Genomic DNA, 21,989 nt, shown 5'->3' with positions numbered 1-21,989 from the left:
GCCAGGTAGCAACCTGGAAGTTATCACCTGGAGTGTTAACTGCGAGGTGGGGCAGTGCAGGGGCTGCAGGACAGCGAGGCTAGTTTTGAGGGGTCAGAAGAGGTTTTTATAAGACGTAGATCCACGCTGAGGTCTGGGGAGTTAGTCAGACGGTCACTGAGGCAAGGCTGGAGGCAGTGAGCACAGGCTGGGAACTGCACACAGATCCCACTCAGCAAGGCAGGTAGAGGCGCTCAGGTGTCTGCCTTTAACCGCCGAGTCTCACCCAGGCCCTTCCCTTTCAGAGCCTATGACAACGTCCTCAAGGATGCCGTCGCGGTCAAGAGCCAGGCCTTGGCCATGGTGCCCGGCACATCCCCAGCCCCCACCCAGATGCTGTTTCAGCCCCCTGCCTACCCCGCCCTCGGCCAGCCGACGCCTGTGGCCCTGGCGCAGTTCCAGACGCCTGTGCAGGACCTGTGCTTAGCCTATCGGGACTCACTGCAGGCCCACTGTTCGGGGACCCTGCTCTCTGGGGGCACAAGTTCATCTGTCCACTCCCCGTACCCCTCCCTCCAGCCTCTGGACGTGTGCCCCGTGCCCCTGCCCGTGTCCCTCAGCATGCAGATGGCCGTCGCAGCCGAGCCCAGGCACTGCCTCACCACCGCCTACAGAGGCAGCTACTTCAGCGGGAGCCACGTGTTCCCCACAGGCTGTTTCGACAGATAGGGCCCTCTTGGGCTGCCCGGGGGACCTTGAAGACCCAGGCAGAGGAAGAAGACATTGATGAGGGAGCTCAGTGGAGCCAGGCGACTGGGAGGCCATCCCAGCAGAGCCTCGTTGCCCTTCGTAAGGAAAACGGACCCAGAGCAAAACGGTCCCTGAGATACCTCACCCAAGAGCATTCCTCTGGAAAACGCCTTTCACAGGTGCCTGGGTGCAGGGGCCAGGTGCCTGGAGCAGGGCCCAGAGAATGGAGAAACCCCCGGTAAGAGGCCGGGAGTCTGGGAGCTGGATGCAGACACCAGTCCACAGGCACGTCCCGTGCTTAGCATCAGAGACTCCCTTATTCTTTGCCGATGGCAGCTACACCACTGAAGAAGAAGGGGCAGCCAGACATGTTCTCGGGACCCCGGTAGATGTCAGATCGGGTGCTTTTGTCTCCCTGGCTCCGTGCCGGGGCCTGTGTGTGTGTGTGTGTGTGTGTGTGTGTGTGTGTGTGAGATGCCCAAGTGTCTGCTTTCTGAGGCACAGTGCGCGGCTGTCTCACCTCCAGTGTCGAACCTAAAACCTTATTCGCCCTTTTAGACATTTCACGTGCTGCTGCTTCCCGAAGTGACCTAGCTTTCTGTTCAGTAAGAAGTCTTGTTTACATACTGTATCAGGGATTTTGTGATACTTGAACATTCCCTAGGAGAAAAACAATGCCGATTGCCGCACTGCCTGTCTCACGCCCGGGCTGTTCCTTTTATCCCCAGCTGGTGGCTGACCCGAGGGTAGTGGCAGAGCTTCCTTTGCAAAAGCCTAGGGCTGGGGAGAGCCACTTTCCCACCTCTCAGTTCCAGAAGAGTCCGCACCTTGGACGCTGTGTTCTCCTGTAGAACTTCAATAACCACCCAGAGGTGAAAGTTGAAAGGTTAACCCAGCCTCGGCCTTGAGTGTGGCTAATAGCAAAGGGTAATAATGTGGAATGTGTGCTTAACGCCAGCTGGATTTGGGGAGCAGGGGGGTAGGGGTATATAGGACACCACCAGTGACAGGCAAACGATCGGTTGGATCAGAAGCCCGTATTGGGGTGTCTGCCGCGAGGGGACCACTCTGATGGCCATGTGCAATATGTGTTTATTCCGACTCGTGGCTGGTACTCATCGTGGTTGTGTGTGGTTTTTGTTGGACTGGGATCGGGGAACACATTGTTCACCCAACAGAACTGGGAGGTGCAAAGAACCACGGAAGCATTTGTTTGTTTGTTTTTTAAGAAGAACCCAGGTCGGTTTTGTTGACTCACGTGCCCGTCAGGTGGCTGCCAGGACGGCGGCTGCGGAGTCGGTCCGAAGGTGATGTTTCAAGCAGGACAAAGCCTCCGCGTGGAAGCGGGATGAGAAGAGACTGGACGTGGGTATGGCGCTGCCGCCTTGTCACACTCGCATAGGAAACTGCACATTCGTTTGTTTTTCTCCTTTTCCTTTGCCAGCCTCCTATTTATGTGCGACTGGTTTGGATTCCAAGTTATTGTGTCTGTTTATTCTGGAGCTGGGGGCTTGTGAGGGGTCCCCAGAAACAGGCGTCTCGCAATAAACACATCACCTGCTCTAGGTCTCCGAGTTCTCTTCCTCGTCCTCTTCTCTCAGCCAGCTGCGCCCCACTCCCTTCCACATCAGCCCCGAGGGTGTCTCGCTCATGCTGAGAGCTTGTGGGGGATGGGCCACGGCAGCACTGGCTGCTGTGGAGCTGGGCCTGGCCCTCTGGGGACTTGGGCAGCTGAAGTGAGTAAGGGTTGACACCCCGGCTCCACCACTGAATCAGTCAGTGTTCTCCGGAGAAACAGAATCATACACACTGAGTGGCCAGATTATTATGACCACCTGACGTTTGTAGGCAAATTAGCTATAATTTCGCGCTTAAGTTGCTAGAGGGCCACAACATTATAAATAGGGAAGCAGGTTGTTTACCACGACAATAGAAGGGATTTTTTTTTTGAAGATATGGGTAAACAATGCGATTTAACAGCCCTTGATATATATATACTAGTGGCCTATTGCACGAAGATTCATGCAATAGGCCTTCCTTCCCCTGGCTGCCGGCACCCAGACCTCGAGGCTTGGCTTCTCCACTCCGGCCGCAGCAGCGAGGCTTGGCTTGGCTTCTCCGCTCTGGCTGCAGCGGAGAAGCCAAGCCTCTTCAGTCTTCAGTCGTTTTCAGTCTTCAGTAGTCTTCAGTCTTCGCTCTGCGCCTGCATATGCAAATTAACTGCCATTTTGTTGGGTTAATTTGCATACTCATCCTGATTGGCTGGTGGGCATAGCAGAGTGACACCAATTTGCATGTTTCTCTTTTTATTAGTGTAGATATGTGTGTGTGTGTGTGTGTGTGTATATATATATATAATCTCAAGTGAGATTTATTTTAAGGAATTGGCTCAGCCTTGCAAATGCCCAGCTTAGGGTCAATGTCAAGGTTGTACTTCGCCCTGTCCTCCCGGTTCCACGTCCCTCTCTCCAAAGCCACCTGTTCTCACACCCGAATTCTCTTCTCTGTTTCAGGGATTCTCAGCAGGGCTCATTTTTGCTCCCTGGGGGACATGGGGCAATGTCTGGAGATATTTTTTTGGTTGTCACAATTGGAGAAGGGGCATGGCTGGCATTTAGCAAGTAGAGGCCGGGGATGCTGCTCAACATCTTACCATGCAAGGACAGCCCCCACAATAAAGAATTATCTGGCCCCAAAATGACAGTAGAGCCAAGGCTGAGAAACTTCAACTCCTATGTCACCTCCCAAAGAGGTCTCTTGTAATATCCCCCAATCACTCTATCATTATCCCCTTTTATTTTCTTCACTGTAAAAGCTTCTGAAATGACCTTGTTAAAAATGTTTACTTGGTTGATGGTTGTGTCCTAAGCTATCTACCTCCAATAGAATATATAGAGTATCATTGCCTGGTGATGGCGGCACTAATCATAGCAGCTGGCATTTTTTTAATTTAAATTCTTTATTGTTTAAAGTATTACATGGGTCTCCTTTTCCCCTCATTGACCTCTCCCCAACCGCTCCCTCCCCCACCCCCCCAGCACATGTCCTTACCCTCTCACCCCCCGCCTTCTCTCATAGGTTGGGCAGCTGGCATTATTGAGCATTTATTGTGCTAGGGACTTTACTGGCCTTTCCTATTATCATCCTAGTAACCCTACAAGGCTGGAACTTTATTAGCTGTATTTTACAGGTCAGAAAGTGGGTCAAGGAGAGGTTATTTGCCTAAGGACAGCAGTGGTGAGGGAAGGAGCTATAATTCAAACCCAGGCAGTCTAGAGGTGCCCCGTGGTGCCTCAAGGGTTTTGAATGAGTGAAAGACTCTATAGCAGTCCCACTCACCGGGTGGGAAGACATGACAGAATAATGGATATGGGTTCATAAAAGAGAAGGGTTGCCTGGTGTTTGTGCTCCTGGCTTACAGAGTGGCAGGCGTTCTCTCAGAGCGTGCTCACCAGCAGACAGAAATGCAGAAACATTGGTTCTTGCACATCTGCCACAGGCTGTGATCTATGCTCCATCAGTCTGCCCCCAATAGGCTCTGATCTGGGAAGGGTTCCCAAGCCCCATCTATGAAGGTTGAGATCTGGGACCGGCTTAAGAAATCCCTGGCACCGAGTACCTGGAAAAGAATCTTACCAGCCCCCATCACCACATTCTCTGTTCTGCAGGGAAGACCTTGTGACTTGGATTTCAGCAAAAAGGCCATAGCATTTGACAGGAGTCTCAAGTCCAAATGCCCACCAGGACCAGGCAGGCAACATAGTGAATCAATGGCGGGGAGTGTTGAAGCCAGTGTCCTATAGAGCAGGGGTGGGGAACCTGCAGCCCTCAGGCGGTATAAGGCCCTCAAAATCATTTGGTCTGGCTCTGCCAAGGCATTAGGAGTGAGTTAATTAAACTTTTAAGTTGATAATTTTGTATGGCCCACGAATTATGTTATAAATAACCAAATGGCCCTTGGCAGAAAAGAGGTTCCCCACCCCTAATCTAGAGGATATGGCTTCTACTCAGCTGTGGACAATAGTACCTTCCAGGGATGTAAGCTTGTGTTGCTGAACCCTCAGATTTCCAGGAAAACTGGAAGTCTGCATTTTCTAGGAAATCTAAATTTTTCATTTAATTTAAAACTTAAATTTAAAAAAAAAAAACAAAAAACATTTTAACGCAATAGAAGACCAATATAATACGTTGTAGGTTAGAGTGGTTCTTGGCTGGAAGCTTGCAACATCTAGTACTGTATGGACAAGAACATTGGGCCCAAGAAGTGGAAGGTCTGAGTTTGTCTGCTCTTAGCTAGTTGACCTTGAGAAATACCACCTCTCCACTCTGAGCCTCTGTCTCATTTGTCAGTCAGGTTTATGGTAAGAACGCATGGAATATATGGTATCATTATTCAACCGTGAGTTCTATAAGACATATTGTGAATAAATGGGCTCCTCCTTTTAGGGGCTCAGGTGAGCCTCTGAGCTTCATCTCCTTCCAACTCAGCTCTAGCTTTGAAGGAAGATGAACTCAAGTGGTCAGCCGTCTGCTGGGCCAGCTCTGCCCAAGTGCTTCAAGCCCCCGACCTTGCCAGAGACACAACAGGCAGGGTGTACAGGGAGTCAGGCCTTCTGCTACTCCATAGCTGTGTGGACGGGGGCAGGTCGTTTCCCTTTTCTAGGTCTCAGTTTTTCCACCTGCAAAACGGAAGGGTTGAAACTAGGACAGTCTCAAGGTCGTGCCTGGCTGAGGAGCAATTCACAATGATAGCTCCCTGGCCTTTGTACCTTAAAGAGCTGGATTTCAGCAGGTCTAGGGTAGGGCTTAGGCTATCCTTTTAACAGGAGATAGCACATGCACAGCCAGGTTTGCTCTAAAAGCTCTGACCCCATGTGTGCCCATCTTCGCATGGAACCAACCAAGGAGGGCCCTTATATCTGTTTACTGAGCACTTACTATGTTCCAGGCCCTATACATGACACTTATCTCATGCTCTCTTATTCCCCCTACTCTTATTTTTCCCTCACAACACCAGGAACTAGAGTTAACACCATTTTCCAGATGAGGATCCTGAGGTTCAGGGAGGCTCAAAGTTTCACCATGGGCAAGTGGTGGGAGTGGGTTTCACACTTAGATATGCCTGACAGGTGAGCCATATGGCCTTCAATGCCTTGTTACCCCAAAATAGCACATACACACCAGCACCAAGGCTCAATCACCTAGGATTTCACAGCTTGATCCCCTTTATAGACCCCCACCCCGTCCCCAAAATACACTTGCATCTTGGTGCCCATAGGCAGCAGTTGCATGGTGGAGTGCCACCTAGTGGTGACCTATAAAAATGCTTTGGGCAGTTCCCTGTTCACCAGACGATCTTCTCAGAAGGAATGTGGTTGCCTTGGCAGAGTGGAAGAGGTGGCTCCCAAGGTCAGGGCGAAGGTCATAAAGAGCCTTAGTAAAGGGTACCTGAACTGAGTGGAGAGTCATTACAAAATCTTGAACAGCACAGCAAAATGATGAAGCTCCTCTAACTTTGGAAGCCACTAGCGTGGATGTTTACCCTTTATCCTTGCAAATCCTCTGTTTTCCAAGGGAAGGTCTGATTAGTCCACTTTACACATGGACAAGATAGGACTCTGAGCAACCTAGTGGCTTGCCCATGTGCCTCGCAAGTAATGGAAGATGCATCCCTAAACCTTTCATCACACCGGCTTGAGAATGATGGTGGTGATAATGGAGATGATGGTGGTTGTGGTGGCAGCAGCTACTATTTAGTGAGTTTGTAGCATGACCACTTTATTAGGTAAATACAGTTATTATCCCCATTTACAGGTGAAGAAATTGAGGCTCTAAGAAATGGATGAATTTACCCAAAGGTGACACTGCTAGAAGAGGGATTCGAACCCCAGCAACGCGACTCCAGCATTGAAGCTCTTAACCACTGTCCCTTCTACTGGCTCTCTGCCAAGATGTGAGCAAAATTGGCACTTTACTCACCTCACTCCATTTACCCTCGTAAGCTGGACCCAGAAACTAGCCTTCATCAGCCAGTGATCCCCAACTGCACATTACTTACAGACACTCACTCTTTGCTGTGTGACCTCAGATGAATTTCTTTCCCTCTCTGAGCCTTGGTTGCCATATCTGTGAAACAGAATGTAAGCTAGGTGAGCTCTGAGGTCCTGCTATTCCATGAGTGTGTGAATCTATAACAACACTGACTTAAGAATGTCTCCCCTGCCAATAATTTGAATTTGTTCTTGAATCAGTTTCCAAGGTAAAAACAATCTCTCCATTTTTAGCCCAATTATGGTTAACTCGCTGTTAGAGACTTATTATCCAAGGTCATTATGAGTAATTATTCAGTCTGGAGGGGAAACGTCCGCACTGCTAGTTGAATTTAATGCTTACCTGGTTCTGTTAATTAACAGTAAGTCTTGGCAAAATGATGGAATTCATGGGGTCCTGGCGGTGGTGGGTGGGTGGGGGAGGTTGAGTGCTGTTCTTGGAAAGATAAACAAGCTTCAGGGCAGAAGGAGGGAGGAGGCGAGGGGTGAACTGTCAGTGGCGTGGGCCGTGCCCTCTGTCAAGGCCGAGGTTGGACCCCGAGATTACAGGCTGTAGACTACACGGGCTGCAAGGATGTTAGGTCAAGTAGCACTTACTAAGCACCTGATGTGTGCACAGACCCTTATTTCATATGCCCCATGTGTGAGACTTGTATATTCAAGGTAATCTAGATAATTCAACTCTTTCTTTTTTCTACTTAGGTTTTTTTTAAAAATAAATATTTTTATTGTTTTCAGAGAGGAAGGGAAAGGGAGAGCAAGATGGAAATATCAGTGATAAGAGAGAATCATCCATCGGCTGCCTCCTGCACGGCCCCTATTGGGGATTGAGCCATAACCCGGGCATGTGCCCCGACCCGGAATCCAACCGTGACCTCCTGAGCCACGCCAGCTGGGCGGTAATTTAACTCTTACAGTTATTTAGTAAAACAGTTCCTTATCCGCAGTTTCCCTTCCCACAGTATTGGTTACCCCATGGTCCACCACCTCCAAAAATAGTCCATGAAAAACTCCAGAAACAAACAACTCTTGCTTTAAATTGCGGGCCATCCTGCGTAGCGGGCTGAGATCTCGCGAGGCCCACTGGCTCCTGCGAGAACGTGACGCAGCCCTTCTTCCCCGGCGTCGCTGCAGCGCCCGCCCTTCACGCAGCCGCAGGAGCCGACTTGGCTCTCAGGTCTCTCTCGGTAGCAGAGACAGTACTTAGGTTCAGGTCCTCTTTCTTTTACTTGTCATGGCCCCGAAGCTCAAGAATAGTGATGCTGGCAGTTTGGACTCGCCACCGGAGTTCCGTGTCGTCAGGAGGTCAGTCGCTGCCTAACGCTACGCCACAGCCTACGTCACTCACCGCATCGCGTGATGTCAGCGTGTGATGTCATGCGGCATCCTCACGAGAAGGTAAGTCCGGTCCACAAGGAGAAATGTTGAGAGAGGGAGAGACACCACATTCGCGTAACTTTTTATTACAGTGTATTGTTATAAGTGCCCTGTTTAGTTATTATTAATCTCTTACTGTGCCTAATTTGTAAGTTAAACTTTTTTTAAAAAACAATTTTATTCTATTTGTTTTAATCCTCACCCAGGGCTATTTTTCCATTGATCTTTAGGGAGAGTGGAAGAGAGGGAAAAACAGAGAGAAACATGATGTGCGAGAAACACATCGATTGGTTGCCTCCTGCACGAGCCCTGATGAGGGTCCGGGTTGGGGAGGAGCCTGCAACCGAGGTGCGTGCCCTTGACCGGAATCGAACCCGGGACCCTTGGATCCACAGGCCCACGCTCTATCCGGAATTGAACCCGGGACCCTTGGGTCCGCAGGCCGACGCTCTATCCACTGTTCCACACCGGCTAGGGCATAACTTAAACTTTAAGTATAGGTATAAGCAGTACATCTAGGTTTGGTGCTGTGCAGTCTCAGGCATCCACGTCAGGGGTCTAGGAATAAGGTGGGGGGACTGTCATTCTTCTCTCTTAAGGGTCTTGCAATGGGACTCATTGGGCAACTCCGCTCGGTGCTCCTGTAACTTGATGTCTCTCTCACCCTGTTCCCAAAGGGAGGTCCCAGCTCAGGGCTGTGAGCAGGCAAGAGAACCAAGCTTATAGTCAACATCAGTGTTTTTAAATACAGTGGGGCCTTGACTTATGAATATCCCGACTAATGAGTTTTTCGAGATACGAGCCGTCTCTCGGCCGATTTTTTGCTTTTGAGTTGCGAGCTAAAATTCGGGTTATGAGCCAATTTCAGATACCCCACCGCTAGTTGGTGCAGCAAACGTCACTGTGAACTCCACAACATCAGCCCAGCATCACGTGTCTCACTCATTCACTTTAAGATTTGACATACGAGTAATTTGAGTTATGAGCTCCGTCACGGAATGAATTAAACTTGTAAGTCAAGGCCCCACTGTAGTTTTCTTTAGGGCAAATGACATTGGCTTTTCATGTGTGGAAGTGACATACAGTTTTCATTGTAGTACAAATAGGTGAATTGTCGTGCAGAAAAACACGGGGTAAAAAGGGATCAGGGTGGTACCCAGATGTGGCGCCACTCCCAGGAGGTGGGAGAGGAGGAAAGGCCCTTCCGGGCCCTGGATTAGGGATTATCTTGCCCGAGGCCAGCAGGCCTCCCTTTCCCACTCCCAGGGCCTGGCGGACGCAGTCACCAGGCCGGGACATCTGCTCAATCCAAATGCTGCCTCGGCACCCTCCCTGACTCCGGGCTTCAGGCACCCGCCAGAGGGTCGGAGTGACCCCCTGACCACCTTCCCCAGCCCACCACAGCCTCTCAGTGTCTCCCAGGCACCGCTGCCCAAGCTGCTAGTCCAGACCATGACACCCCCGTCCCTTCCTGTCACTGTCATTGCCCCTTTGCCAGCTCATGGGCCATCATTTTTCCTCAGTCCCTCACCGGTTCTCCTGGCCCCCCTTTGTACCAGTAGGTAAACTGAGGCCCAAAGGAAGTTAGTGGCAGAGCCAGGGACGTGTTGTGCAGCCTTGTAGCCGAGCAGTAGGGACCTTTCCTGGAAATGCCATTTCTCCCCCCCCTCCCCTTCCCGCACACACACACACCAATTCTGATATGCTTGTCCTGTGGCCCATCTCAGAGTCAGTGTGTCACCCCTCCCAGGTGGCATTTGTCTCCTTAGAGGATTATCTCCACCCACACAGTGGTGGGTAGCAGAGTGGGGTGTGGGGTCCACAGAAGGGTGCTTCTTGAGCACCGCCTTTGGCTGCTTGCAGGGGCTCAGGAGTTTCCATTCCACATACAAGGCTCCCTCTGCCACGACACAGATCCCACAGGTATCTCAGGGCCAAGGTCTGGCCTATGTACCCATCCTCAAGGGTTTCCCACCCTCCCCCAGCCAGAAACTACCCCCAGGACTCCAGAAAACAAAGACAGAGAGGGTCTGGGGTGAGCAGAATGTCCACTCTGGGACCAGCTTTATTGGGGGCTCTGGAGCCCCTCCGAGCCCCCCCTGCTCGCTCAGGCCAGCCTCTTGCTCACACGCTCATAGGTCACGCCTCCGATGGTGGAGATCTGAAAGAAAAAGCAGAACAGAGGGCATCAATGCAGGGATCCCAGGGTGACCATGGGGCACAGCCTGCAGAAGACCAGCCTCCAGTCCCAGCCCGGAGTAGAAATGACTCAGTGGCACCACTTCTCTGGGCCTGTTTTTCAAGTTGTTACACGAATCACTGTGCAGACTCAGTGTAGCAAAAGTGCTAAGCAGATGACTCTGCAGGATACCTTTCCACTTGTTTGTTCATTGCAGTTCACCAGGCCCGTCACTTCCCTTGCATTGCCCCACTGAGACCTCCCAGCAGCACTGCGAGGTTGCCCCCATTGTACAGATGAGAAAACTGAAGTTTAGAGAACCTCTAAGGTCAAGAGGCCACACGCAACCTCTGCACCATTTGATATGTGTGAGGCACCCGTGCTTGGTGATGGGCAGGTGTGGCTCCTGCCCTCAGGAAGCATAAGGTTTTGTGGAAGAGGCAGGCAAGAGGATACTGTTCAGTGAAGGCCCCTGTGTGCAGTGCCAGGGCTCAAGGCCACGGAGACACGCTGTCATAAGATGTGCATGTCGGCAGCTGTTCTGATGTTCTTCACAGGAAAGCAGCAAGCTTTCCTCTTAACTTCACCTCCATTTCTCTCCCCTGGGGAACATTGAGGAGCCCCAGGTTTGGGGGGTGGGGGCTAGAAATGGAAGTGAGATGAAGGGCATCCCAGGACAACATTTCAACCTCTGTTTACAGAGCACCAATATGGGAGGGGTCAGTCCACAGGTGTGTGTGTTAGCCCCGCCAGGATTTTAAAAAACATTCCATTAGTTGTCAACATTTAATCTGGAGATTTCACAAAGAAGTGCACATTTCCAGCCTCTCTCGAAAAATCAGACGATCTAGCTGGAGCAGAGTGTTGGTCCTGGCAGGGTTCTCCTGGACTTGCCCTTCATTGACACTGGAGGAAGGTCCCATGGGCTTCCAGGCGTGGGCCTCTGAGGTCGCTGAGTGTGAGCACCGGAGTCACAAATCCCAGCTTCCTCATAAAAGCTATGTGCCCTCCAGCTTATCACTTAGCCTCCCCAGGCCTCAGTCCCCTCACCTGTAAAATGGGGATAAAAATCCCTACCTTCCAGGGTTATTGTGAAGATCAAATGAGAGCGCAAGGCCTGGCACACAGGAAGTCCTTATAAAGCCAGCTGCTCAGAGGCCCGCCTCTCAGGGGCGAAGGCCGGGGGCAGAAAAACACTCCAGTCCCCCCAGGATCCAGCAGGACACTCACCTCCACCAGCTTGCCACCCACGATCTCCGAGGTCTGGTGATAGTTGGGGAAGTCCACCACCACCTTCCCGCCTTCCATCTGCACAGTGGCCTGGAAAGGAAGCATAACTCTGAGTGTGAGTGGGCAGAGGCCCCCAAATGCAGGCCAGACCCTCAGGGGTGAAGGTCCTCTCTGCAGCCCCAGCATTCCTCTCTGGGAATTCACTTACTTTACACAAACCAAAGATACAGATCACTTGCACAACTCACTCAGCCTTGCTGTGCCTCAGTTGTGCATCACTAACATGAGCTAGTAACTATACCTACTTCATAGAGCTATTGTGAGCAGCAAGTGATTTAAGATGACACATGTAAAGTGTTTAGAACAGTGCCAGGCACTGTTAGTAGTGATCATCATCATGAGGATGATGTTGTCCAAGGGTGTTGCTTGCAGATTGTGACTGTAAACAACCTAAATATCCAACCTAGGTTACCCACTGGTAAATAACCTAAATATCCAGTGATGAGGGAGTGTTAAATAAATGACAGCATTTCCCTACCATAGGATACCGTGCGGCCCTTAAAAAGAATAAGACAAATCGATATGTACTACTGACAGAGAAAGACATCATGAGAGATTGTTAACTTTTTAGAAGAGCCAAGTGGCAGAATATGAATATGATGACTACTTGTTCTTCACATGGCAGCTTGAAGAGCAAAGTACTCATGGGCATGGTTGGGGGGCTCCGGAGGGGACCCAGAATGGGTAGAGGACCTGAGGGACCAGTCTGGGCAGGATGGGAACAGCCAGCCAGCCACCTTTCACTTCTTTGCTACCTAAGAGTATAGTTTCAGACCCAGATGAGTCTGATTCTAGTGTCTACTTCAACTCTAGGCTACCCAGAGGCAGCATAAAACATAGTTATGCTTTCGGAGCCAGACTGCCTGGGTGTGAAGACCTGTCCCTGCTGTGTGATCGGGCAAGCTATTTAATCCCAGGGCTCAGACCAACATCCCCATTGCTAATAATTGTGGCGACCTCATAGGATTAACTGCATTAACGTGTGAAGTATTCAGCAAGTGTCTGGCATACAGTAAGCTCAGTAAATGCTAACAAATTCTATTATCATCATATTATTTATTATTGACAGTAGCATTGCTGGTAAAACCAAGGAGTGTGTCAACTGCCAAGGAACTCAAGCTCTTACTGCTGGAGACTAGACTAGAGAAAGACACCTCAAGTTGGGGAGCAGCCCCAGGGTACCTATTTGAGACCCAGAAATTAGCTGGAAGCCTGAGGAAAAGGGAGGAGTGTCCAGTGGCTTCTCACCTTGAACTTCTTGCCTCCCATGGTCTCCATGTCGCACTCCTTGCCAATGGTGAACTTGTTGGTCATGGAGTGGCCCCCGGGGTAGTGCTGGGACCAGGTGAAGTTCTGCCCATCCTGCTGGACCTCCGTGACGATCTTGAAATTACGGCCCTTTTCAATTGCATCGCTGGGGAGCCCTGGCCCGGGGGGACAAGCAGAAAGGCCATGTAAGAGCTGCTTACAACATGTGGCTTTGGGAAAGAGCTCGCCTCCACTGGGGCAGGCTACCCTGTCAGTTAAAAGCACAAATTTCAGTTCTTCCATGAGCCATTGCAGCTTGGTGAAGTACCTCTCCAAACCTCAGTGTTTCCATACAAAATGGGGATAAGAAGGCCCATTTTACAGGGCTGGTGTAAGGATTAAAGTGCGTCTTGTAAACTCCTGCCATATAGTTTATACTCAATAAATAACAGCTGTTCTTCTGATAGTGACATAACATAATTATCACAGAAACTGGCCAAGCTCGCAAATTTCTAGAACGAAGGGGACCTTCAAGACTACCTTCACAGATTAGGAAGTGCAGACCCACAGCAGGAAAGGGGCCTCCCGGCATCTCAGTCGAGGTTCCGGGCAGCACCAGGTCTAGAACTGGGACTGGCTCCCCTCTATTGCCTCACTAGACTGCTGCAGGGGAGGCCAAGTCACTGTGCCTCAGGGCCACTCCCAGCAATTGACTCAGAAGGGCTTTGGTCTCCCCAAGGCCCCAGGGCACATGAGCACTGCCCTGGGGGCCTCTCTGTCACCAGGATGAGGGCACTGGTCCCTGACAATCGCGCTGCCTCAGTATTAGAGCGCCAGGATTTCTGCAGGGTTGTTAATTCCACTGTCTCATTGGTTCCTCACAACCAGTGCTGCAGATTGAGCAAGTAAGAGGCATGGGGTCTTTGATCTCTGCCCACAGAGCCTAGCACAGTAAGAGGCCTTTGTTTGTTGAATGACTGAATGAAGAAGGAGCTTCTCAAACCTAGTCTTTGGTAACTCCTTGTCACCTCTTACAAGGCATGATGTGGGGACATCACTCATCTCATCGTAAGGTCCTGGGTGCTAATTCCTCTGCCAGAGACTTACCGTGACCTTGGGCAAGAGCTGCGGTGGCCCATCAGGACCAGTGAGTTGGCCCTAGCCATACAGTAGGTGTTCAATAAATGTTGGCATGAATAAACCAATCAAGTCTCTACTTCACCAGGTTCTAGCTGTATAACCTTGGACTAGAGACTCCACTTCTCTGGGCCTCAAGTTTTCTATCAGTAAATTGGAGATACTAATATTCCCTAAGAGCTTTAAAGCCAAAGAGTCTTCATGGTTCTTATTAGCCCGAGAGCCTGGGATAGAGGCTCAACAAAGGAAGGAGTAAATGAATGAGTAAATGAAGTCCTGTCCCACTTTACCCCAGGAATTTGGGTTCCTGGACCAGTGCTAGTTGTTACAGACCAGCCCAGGAAGATGTTCTTAGGACCCCACTCACCAAGGCGCTTCATGAACTCGTCATAATTCTTCTCACTCTCGATCTCGTACTTGCCGTTGAAGGCCATGCTGCCGGGAGACCTGGAGGCCAGGGAGCAAGGGGTGAGGAATAAGGTTCGTGGTGCTGAAGGGCCTGCTGGCCCAGGTTATAAACCCTCCCGGGTGCTGAGGCTCAGCCCCTGAGTCACCCCACTTCTCCCTCCTGCCCCTGAAGAGGAAGTGCTTGATGTTTTATGATGTGGGCAAGGCCTGGAGGAGCACAGCCCTGAGGTTATTCACCCAGGGAAGTGCTGGCTGCAATCCCATTGCTGTTGCAGTCCCATTACTATTGCAGTCCCATTGCTAGTCCCAGCGGAACCAGGGCCAGCATTGCCACAGGGGCTGGGGTGTCATCCACTCTGCCCATCCCTCCCTCCATGCATCCAGACCCTGCCCTCTGTCCATGCTCATCATCCCTCATTTACTCTTTTACCCTCTCATTCATCGACCTAAGTGCACAGAGCACCTCCTGCATGGGCCGGCACTGCGAAAAGACTGAATGAGACATACACCCTTCCCAAGAGAGCTTCCAGTCTAGTCCAGAGACAAAACACACACCAGCAAACAAGATGAGCTGCGTCCTGAGAAAAGTGCAGATGTGTGGTCCAGGGTGTGGGGAAGGATCAACCTGTCCAGGTGGCCCGTGCATCTTTGTGTAGAAGGCATTTGATACAGGTCTTGAAGGAACAATAAGATTTTTTTTTTAGAGAGGCAGAGAGAGATAGAAACATCAATGATGAGAGAGAACCATTGATTGGCTGCCCCCTCACGCCCCCCTACTGGGGATCAAGCCCGCAACCTGGGCATGTATACTTGACTTGAATAGAACCTGGGACCTTTCAGTCCACAGGATGATGCTCTATCCACTGAGCCAAACTAGCTAGGGCAGAACAATAGGATTTGGATGTTAGGACAAGCAGTAAGATTGGAGGAAGCTAAGAACATAGGAAAACAACATACCAGGATAAGGGAACAGTCTTCAGTCTCCAATCTTGGAATTTCTTACCCCAACTAGGAGTCTTATTTTTATTTTTATTTATTTATTTATTTTTTAATATATTTTATTGATTTTTTACAGAGAGGAAGGGAGAGAGATAGAGAGTTAGAAACATCGATGGGAGAGAAACATCGATCAGCTGCCTCCTGGACATCTACTGGGGATGTGCCCGCAACCCAGGTACATGCCCTTGACCGGAATCGAACCTGGGACCCTTCAGTCCGTAGGCCGACGCTCTATCCACTGAGTCAAACCAGTTTTGGCGAGTCTTATTTTTAAAAATAAAAAACATAGGACTGTCAGTTACTCCGAAATATGAAATTTTAATATTTATATATAATATAGCATCAGAAAATCCATGATGATGATGTGTGTGTGTGTTGGGGGGTGATTTAATGTGTGTTTATGTGTTTTTTTAATTATATTTTTATTGATTTCAGAGAGGAAGGGAGAGGGAGAGATAGAAACTTCAATGATGAGAGAGAAACATCATTGATTGGCTGTCTCCTGCACACCCCCCATGGGGGATCAATCCCATAACCCAGGCATGCGTGCTGACCAGGAATCGAACTGTGACCTCCTGGTTCATAGTTTAGTGCTGATATATATCCTATCTAATAAAAGAGAAAAATGGTAATTGGCGTACGACAATACCCTTTTCATTGGCTAATCAGGGCTATATGCAAATTAACTGCCAACTAAGATTGGCAGTTAACTGCCAACAAGATGGCGGTTAATTTGCATATGTAGGCACAATGCAGGGAGGCGAAAGGGAAAGCAGGAAGAAGCCCCCTGCCACTGACAGTGATCAGAAACCCAGGGGGGGAGCTAAGAGCTGGGGGGCAGGGCAAAGGCGGCCCTGGGGCCGCCTTTGCCCTGCCCCCCAGCCATGATCGGAGAATCAGGTGCCTTTGCCGCCCTGGCCAGTGATAGCAGGAAGTAGGGGTGGAGCCAGCGATGGGAGCTGGGCACGGTCGAAGCTGGCAGTCCCGGGAGCTAGGGGTCCCTTGCCTGGGCCTAAAGCAGAGCCCACGATCACGGGGCCACTACAGCTGTGGGTCCCCGCTGCCCGGGCCGGACGCCTAGGCCAGAGGTGTTAAGCCTGGGCAGGGGCGGAGCCTGCAACCACGGGGAGCTGGGGGTCCCCTGCCCAGGCCTGACACCTCTGCCGGAGGCCTCAGGCCTGGTCAAGGGGCCGATCCGGTGATTGGTGATCAGAGGGTGATGAGGGTCAACTCCTCTGGCCGAGGCATCAGGCCTGGGTGGGGGGCGGAGCCGGGGATTGGGGGGATATGATGGTCCCCTTGCCCAGGCCTGAAGCCTGGGTCAGAGGTGTCAGGCTTGGGCGGGGGGTGGAGCAAGCGATCAGAGGGAGATGGGGGTCCCCTGCCCAGGCATGATTCCTGGGCCAGAGGCCTCAGGCCTGGGCGGGGGCCAGAGTCAGTGATCAGGGGGAGATGGGGGTCCCCTGTCCAAGCCTGACACCTCTGGTGGAGGCGTCAGGCCTGGGCAAGGGGCCAATCAGGCGATCGGAGGGTGATGGGGGTCTACGCCTGAGGGCTCCCAGTATGTGAGAGGGGGCAGGCTGGGCTGAGGGACACTCCCCTGCCACACACACCCAGTGCACGAATTTCGTGCACCAGGCCCCTAGTGTGTGTGTGTGTGTGTGTGTGTGTGTGTGTGTGTGTGTGTATATATATATATATATATATATATATATATATATATATATATATATCATATCCTTCTTAAGAGCTCCAGAATACTTTATTGTGTATATGTTTCATAACTTATATAGCTATTGCTGGATCTGTAGGTTATTTCCAATCTTTTTCTATCATAATTCTGAGATAAACATTCTCATTCATACCTCTTATTGTACATGTCAGATTATTTACTAAGATTATTTTCTAAGAATGAATTCCTAGATATGAAGTTCCTGGAACAGAAGGGTTTTGTATTTACTAGTAAAATGTTTATATCTATTACTCTCCTGCCTTTCTGAAGGTATTAATTAACAGATTACATTCCTACCCAGAGCATACAAGACTTTCCCCTCATCTATAATAATAAAATCGGCAGTCAGACATCCCCTGAGGGGTCCCGGATTGCAAGAGGGTGTAGGCCGGGCTGAGGGACTGGAGTTTATAATAATGACGGAATAGCAATGACACTAACAGCTAACATTTATTGAGTGTTTAGTATGCATTGGGCACAGTGCTGAGTGTTTTATATGCATTATCTCATTTAATCTTCAAAACAACTCTATGAAGTAGGTACAATTGTCCCCAGTTTGCCAAGGAGAAAACTGAGGTTCAGAGAAGCTAAATAACTTGGCCCAAATCACAGAGCTCCTGTGTATAGTTCATATTTACTACCAAAACAACTTTCAACAACACTTAAGGACATTTCCAAAAATTCTCCGTAATCTCATTACCCTAGCACCATAACTTTTTAAAAAATATATATTTTATTGCTTTTTTACAGAGAGGAAGGGAGAAGGATACATGCCCTTGACCGGAATCAAACCTGGGACCTTTCAGTCCGCAGGCCGACGCTCTATCCACTGAGCCAGACCAGTTAGGGCGCACCATAACATTTTATTTTTCCTATTCTCTTTCTCCCTCTTTCATTCTTTTCTCTCCTTCTCTCTCATCCTTGCTTTCTCACTGACTCTAATTATAAAAGATATATAATAGCCATAATCTCCATGCAAATGCAATATTTCATTCTATTTTGCTTTGCATAGCGTTAGTTTGTAAACACAGTCCCATGTTTCTGAGAAGCTGCCATTTTGGTTGTTAGAAATGGCTAGGTAAGTTTGCTCTTGGACTTCTTGGGAGGGGATCCCAGCTTACCTCATTAATAGTAGGCCACAGTGAGCTTTTTATATGCAGAGGTTTTTTTTTTTAAGCATTTCCTTGAACTAAAGCCCCAGGTTGGGATTACAAAGTTACGAGATCTGGAACATTCATACAGCTCTTAACATGTTTTGCCAAGTTGGAACTAAATTGGCTTATGCACAGCTTGCCTGGGTGCTGAATTTCTCGGGACACAGAGTTTAAAACATCTTTGGTACTTCCCCCAAACATTCTGTCCAGCACCATCACAAATTGTGCCATCTTGAGAATCTATTTCTTTTTTTTTAACCTTTATGGGGAAAAGGGTTTCAAATTTTCTGATTATAAGTGTAATAGATGCTCATAGTAGAAAATTTGGGAGAAGCAAAACATAAAGTAAAGGCTACCTTTAATCCCACTACAATTGTTTTCAATTGTGAAGTTAATTAATACTCAAATGTGTAAAAAGACAAAAGCGCAAAACAGTGTAAAGTAAAGGTGAAAGCCCCACATTCCATTGCATCTCATTCCCCAGAACCAGCAGCTGTTAAATTCAGTATATATAACCTTTTAGACATTTCCCGTATGCGCACAGGCATATTCGTAATTATCTTTTTTTCTGTGTTTTTTTTTTTAATATTTTATTGGTTTTTTACAGAGAGGAAGGGAGAGGGATAGAGAGTTAGAAACATTGATGAGAGAGAAACATCAATCAGCTGCCTCCTGCACACTCCCTACTGGGGATGTGCCCGAAACCAAGGTACATGCCCTTAACCGGAATCGAACCTGGGACCCTTGAGTCCACAGGCCAACGCTCTATCCACTGAGCCAAACCGGTTAGGGCTTTTCTGTTCTTTTTAACAAAATTGAAACCCAAAGACACTATTTTATTTTGACCACCACCCCCCCATTTACAGTATATTATAGACATCATGGATCTTATTTCTTCATGAAACCTATCCCATTCATTATTAAAGGGGACTTTCCAATGGAGAAATACACTAAAACATACATTACGTCACCCTAGTCTAGGCGTGGGAAAACAGTAAAGCTTTGCCATTTTCCTGTAAACCTTGGAGGAAAATCATTTAACAGAGGTAATTGGAATGTAAGTTAGATATAAGATGACCATCAGTGAGTAAGCTAGAGAGGTTTAGGGGTGGAGTGCAGTCTCCTGAAATCCCCGGGGGGCAGGTGGTTCTAGTCTTGGAGGAAGTGTGCACTTGGTAGAATCCTACCTTTGAGCTTTGGCCTGTCTGGATTGACTGCGCACCTTCCATCTGTCTTTCCAAATTTGAATTGATCTTACAAATGCCCCCTCCAGGGAGCCTTCCTTGATTATTCCAACCTATAGATTGTCCCTTTAAGGAATCCCCCTGGTGTGTACATTCTACTTGTAATGGCTCGGAGAAACCTGGGCTTTAGAGTCTCATGTGTTAGTCTTCATGTATTAGCTCTGAGACTTCAGACACACAACCTTCATTTATTCAACATATGTTACCTGAGCACCTCCTGTGCACTAGACAGATACCAAGTATTTGTCCTCAAGTCTTGTGGGAGACGCAGCCTGGTAAACAGGCAAAAACAACATGGTGTGATAAATGGGGTAAAGGCCATAGTGATGTGGGAAAGGAGACATCACCCTGACCACCTCCTAAGTGTCGGGGAAGGCTGACCTGAAAGGAACTGATAAATAAGCCAAAGCCTTAATGTGCTCGTTATTAAGAGGATAAAATACCTGTCACCCAGAGTTTAAATGAGGATGAAACAAGAGTATATAAATAAGGTGCTCAGCACTGAATCTAGTATTTCAGTGACCGATACTGTTACCCTCATTCATTGACAGTTTGTCCAGCCCATCTACCTATTGTTTTTGAATTAGTATTTATTGTAGCATTAATTTACTTTTTCACAAAGTGTGTCTTTCATTTCCCAATTAGATTGTAATCCCTTCAGGGAGAGAGGCTGCGTTTCACACTTTGTATGGATGTGAACTTGGCCGGCACTGGGATGCTGCTGATTTCGTTTTATGTGTTCAGATCAGTCTGGAGTAGACCACAAGGCTGTGTTCCTCCGTGTGGTTTTCATTGTACACAGCTGAGTGTGCAGGAGGGGAGGGTGTGTGAACAGTGGAAATCCCTGGGCCCTGATCCAGAAATCTGATTCCGTAAGAGTGGGTGGGGCCCTGGAGCCTGCATTTGACAAGTTCCCCAGTGGTTATGATGCATACTTACCTTGAGAAGCTCCAGGCCAGGGGACTTAGCAAGAACTGGCCTGATGGACCAGATGCCTCACCAGGCCTCCATGTCATGCCCTTTTCACTGACTTTTCTTTAGAACGGCCAGAACCGTTTGTTTGTTTTTAGTAGCTATTCTACCAAGGTCGTCGTCAATGGCAGAAAGGAGTGGTGGGGTGTGGAAAGGACAACATTGGTACCAGAACACCTGAGTCAGCTCCTCTCCCCTTAATTGGAGCCTTTGTATATAGCTGACCCCCAGCCCTCCTCTTACTCACACCCAGTCTCTCTCTCTCTTTAACTGGGGTTCACCTATTAATTCAGGCACTCATTGAGAGCTTTCCAAGAAGGGTAAACGAACTCACAGCGAGGTTTTATGGGGCAATTGAACCAGTAGAGTAACTGTAAGCTAGTGGAGATAAAGAAGGGCCCAAGGCTAGCCCTCCTGGTCCCCCCACTCTCCCCGCCCCACTGGGTTCCTGCCTCAAATTGGCCACCATTATTCTGGGAGTGACTAGAGAAGGGGTGGGAAATGCAGGTGCTTGAGTCCATGATTGGAGGAGAAGCCCTGGGCCTCCTCCCAGTTTCCTAACCAGGGTGCTTGCAGGGCCTTGCATGGAGTACATGATTGATCAGTGTTATAGATTCCTTGATCAAACCCCTTCCTCTTTTTTCCTCAGTTAAGAATCTGAAATACTAATTGAGGTTGATCCTAGAATGTCAAGGCTAAGTTGAAAATCTGAGGGCAATTTATTCCATGATGATTCCCCTCTTTTTATCAGAATCTTAAGAAATTCAGTATTTTCTTAGAAAGTCTAGTTGGCACTTTGTTTATCCATAATTAGAAATAATTCAAAATTAGAAGACATAGGGACTCTGAGGCCAGACTGCCTGGATTTGAATTGCAGTTCTGCCACTTGCTGGCTGTGTGACCTTGGGCAAGTTATTTATCTTCCTGTGTCTCAGTTTCCTCATCTGCAAAATGGGGATAACAGTTGTGTCTACCTTAAAGGGTTGTTATGAATATGAAATGAATTAATTTTTGTAAAGCATTTTTTTCAGAGCTTGGTATGGGGTATGCAAGACTGTATTAAGTGTCCAAGGTCACAAACTTGTCATTGATGAAGCTCAGATTTGAATTCAGTTCTCCCTGACCTGAAGTGGTACTTGCTACTATAATGAAAAACAGTGCCGTAAGAGATCAACGGAAGGACTTGTATGCATGCGTATGTATAAGCACAACCAACAGATGGAAGACACTGAGGCGGGGGTGAGAGCAAGTGCCAGGGGGTAGGGGAGGCCGGGGGGGAGGTCAGTGGGGGAGGGGGTGGAAAGGAGATGTAAGGACATATGTACTACTATTTGTAATACCTACACAATAAAAAAAAAAAAGAAAAGAAAAAGAAAAACAGTGCTAGACTCTAGCTCTAATGCCAGAGTTATAACCCATTCATGCATGCATGCATTCATTCATTCCCTAACACATAGCCTAGTGCTCAAT

General features: G+C 48.8%; 3 protein-coding genes across 4 annotated transcripts in view; 1 reads left to right on the top strand and 2 right to left on the bottom strand.

Moving 5' to 3' along the window:
* Positions 1–1,619, top strand: part of CCNJL (cyclin J like) — a 47,245-nt gene extending 45,626 nt beyond the window's left edge. Inside the window, 1 exon segment of the mRNA XM_059699098.1 lies at positions 285–1,619. Coding sequence (XP_059555081.1) covers positions 285–708 — 424 coding nt within the window. The 3' untranslated portion in view covers positions 709–1,619.
* The window catches only part of PTTG1 (PTTG1 regulator of sister chromatid separation, securin), a 373,674-nt gene that overhangs the window by 127,477 nt on the left and 224,208 nt on the right, over positions 1–21,989 (bottom strand). The gene's annotated exons all lie outside the window — the stretch shown is intronic.
* FABP6 (fatty acid binding protein 6) lies at positions 10,188–14,532 on the bottom strand. Its single transcript, XM_059699097.1, has 4 exons — positions 14,378–14,532; positions 12,874–13,049; positions 11,566–11,655; positions 10,188–10,317 (listed from the first exon to the last, which is right to left on the bottom strand). The coding sequence occupies exons 1-4, from the start codon at positions 14,442–14,444 to the stop codon at positions 10,264–10,266; spliced, it is 387 nt and encodes a 128-aa protein (XP_059555080.1). The 5' UTR covers positions 14,445–14,532; the 3' UTR covers positions 10,188–10,263.

The sequence above is a fragment of the Myotis daubentonii genome, chromosome 5 (genome assembly GCF_963259705.1).
Source record: "Myotis daubentonii chromosome 5, mMyoDau2.1, whole genome shotgun sequence".
Lineage (NCBI taxonomy): Eukaryota > Metazoa > Chordata > Mammalia > Chiroptera > Vespertilionidae > Myotis > Myotis daubentonii.
The sequence above is the reverse complement of the archived record's forward strand: the minus strand, read 5'-3'. Positions and strand labels throughout refer to the sequence as shown.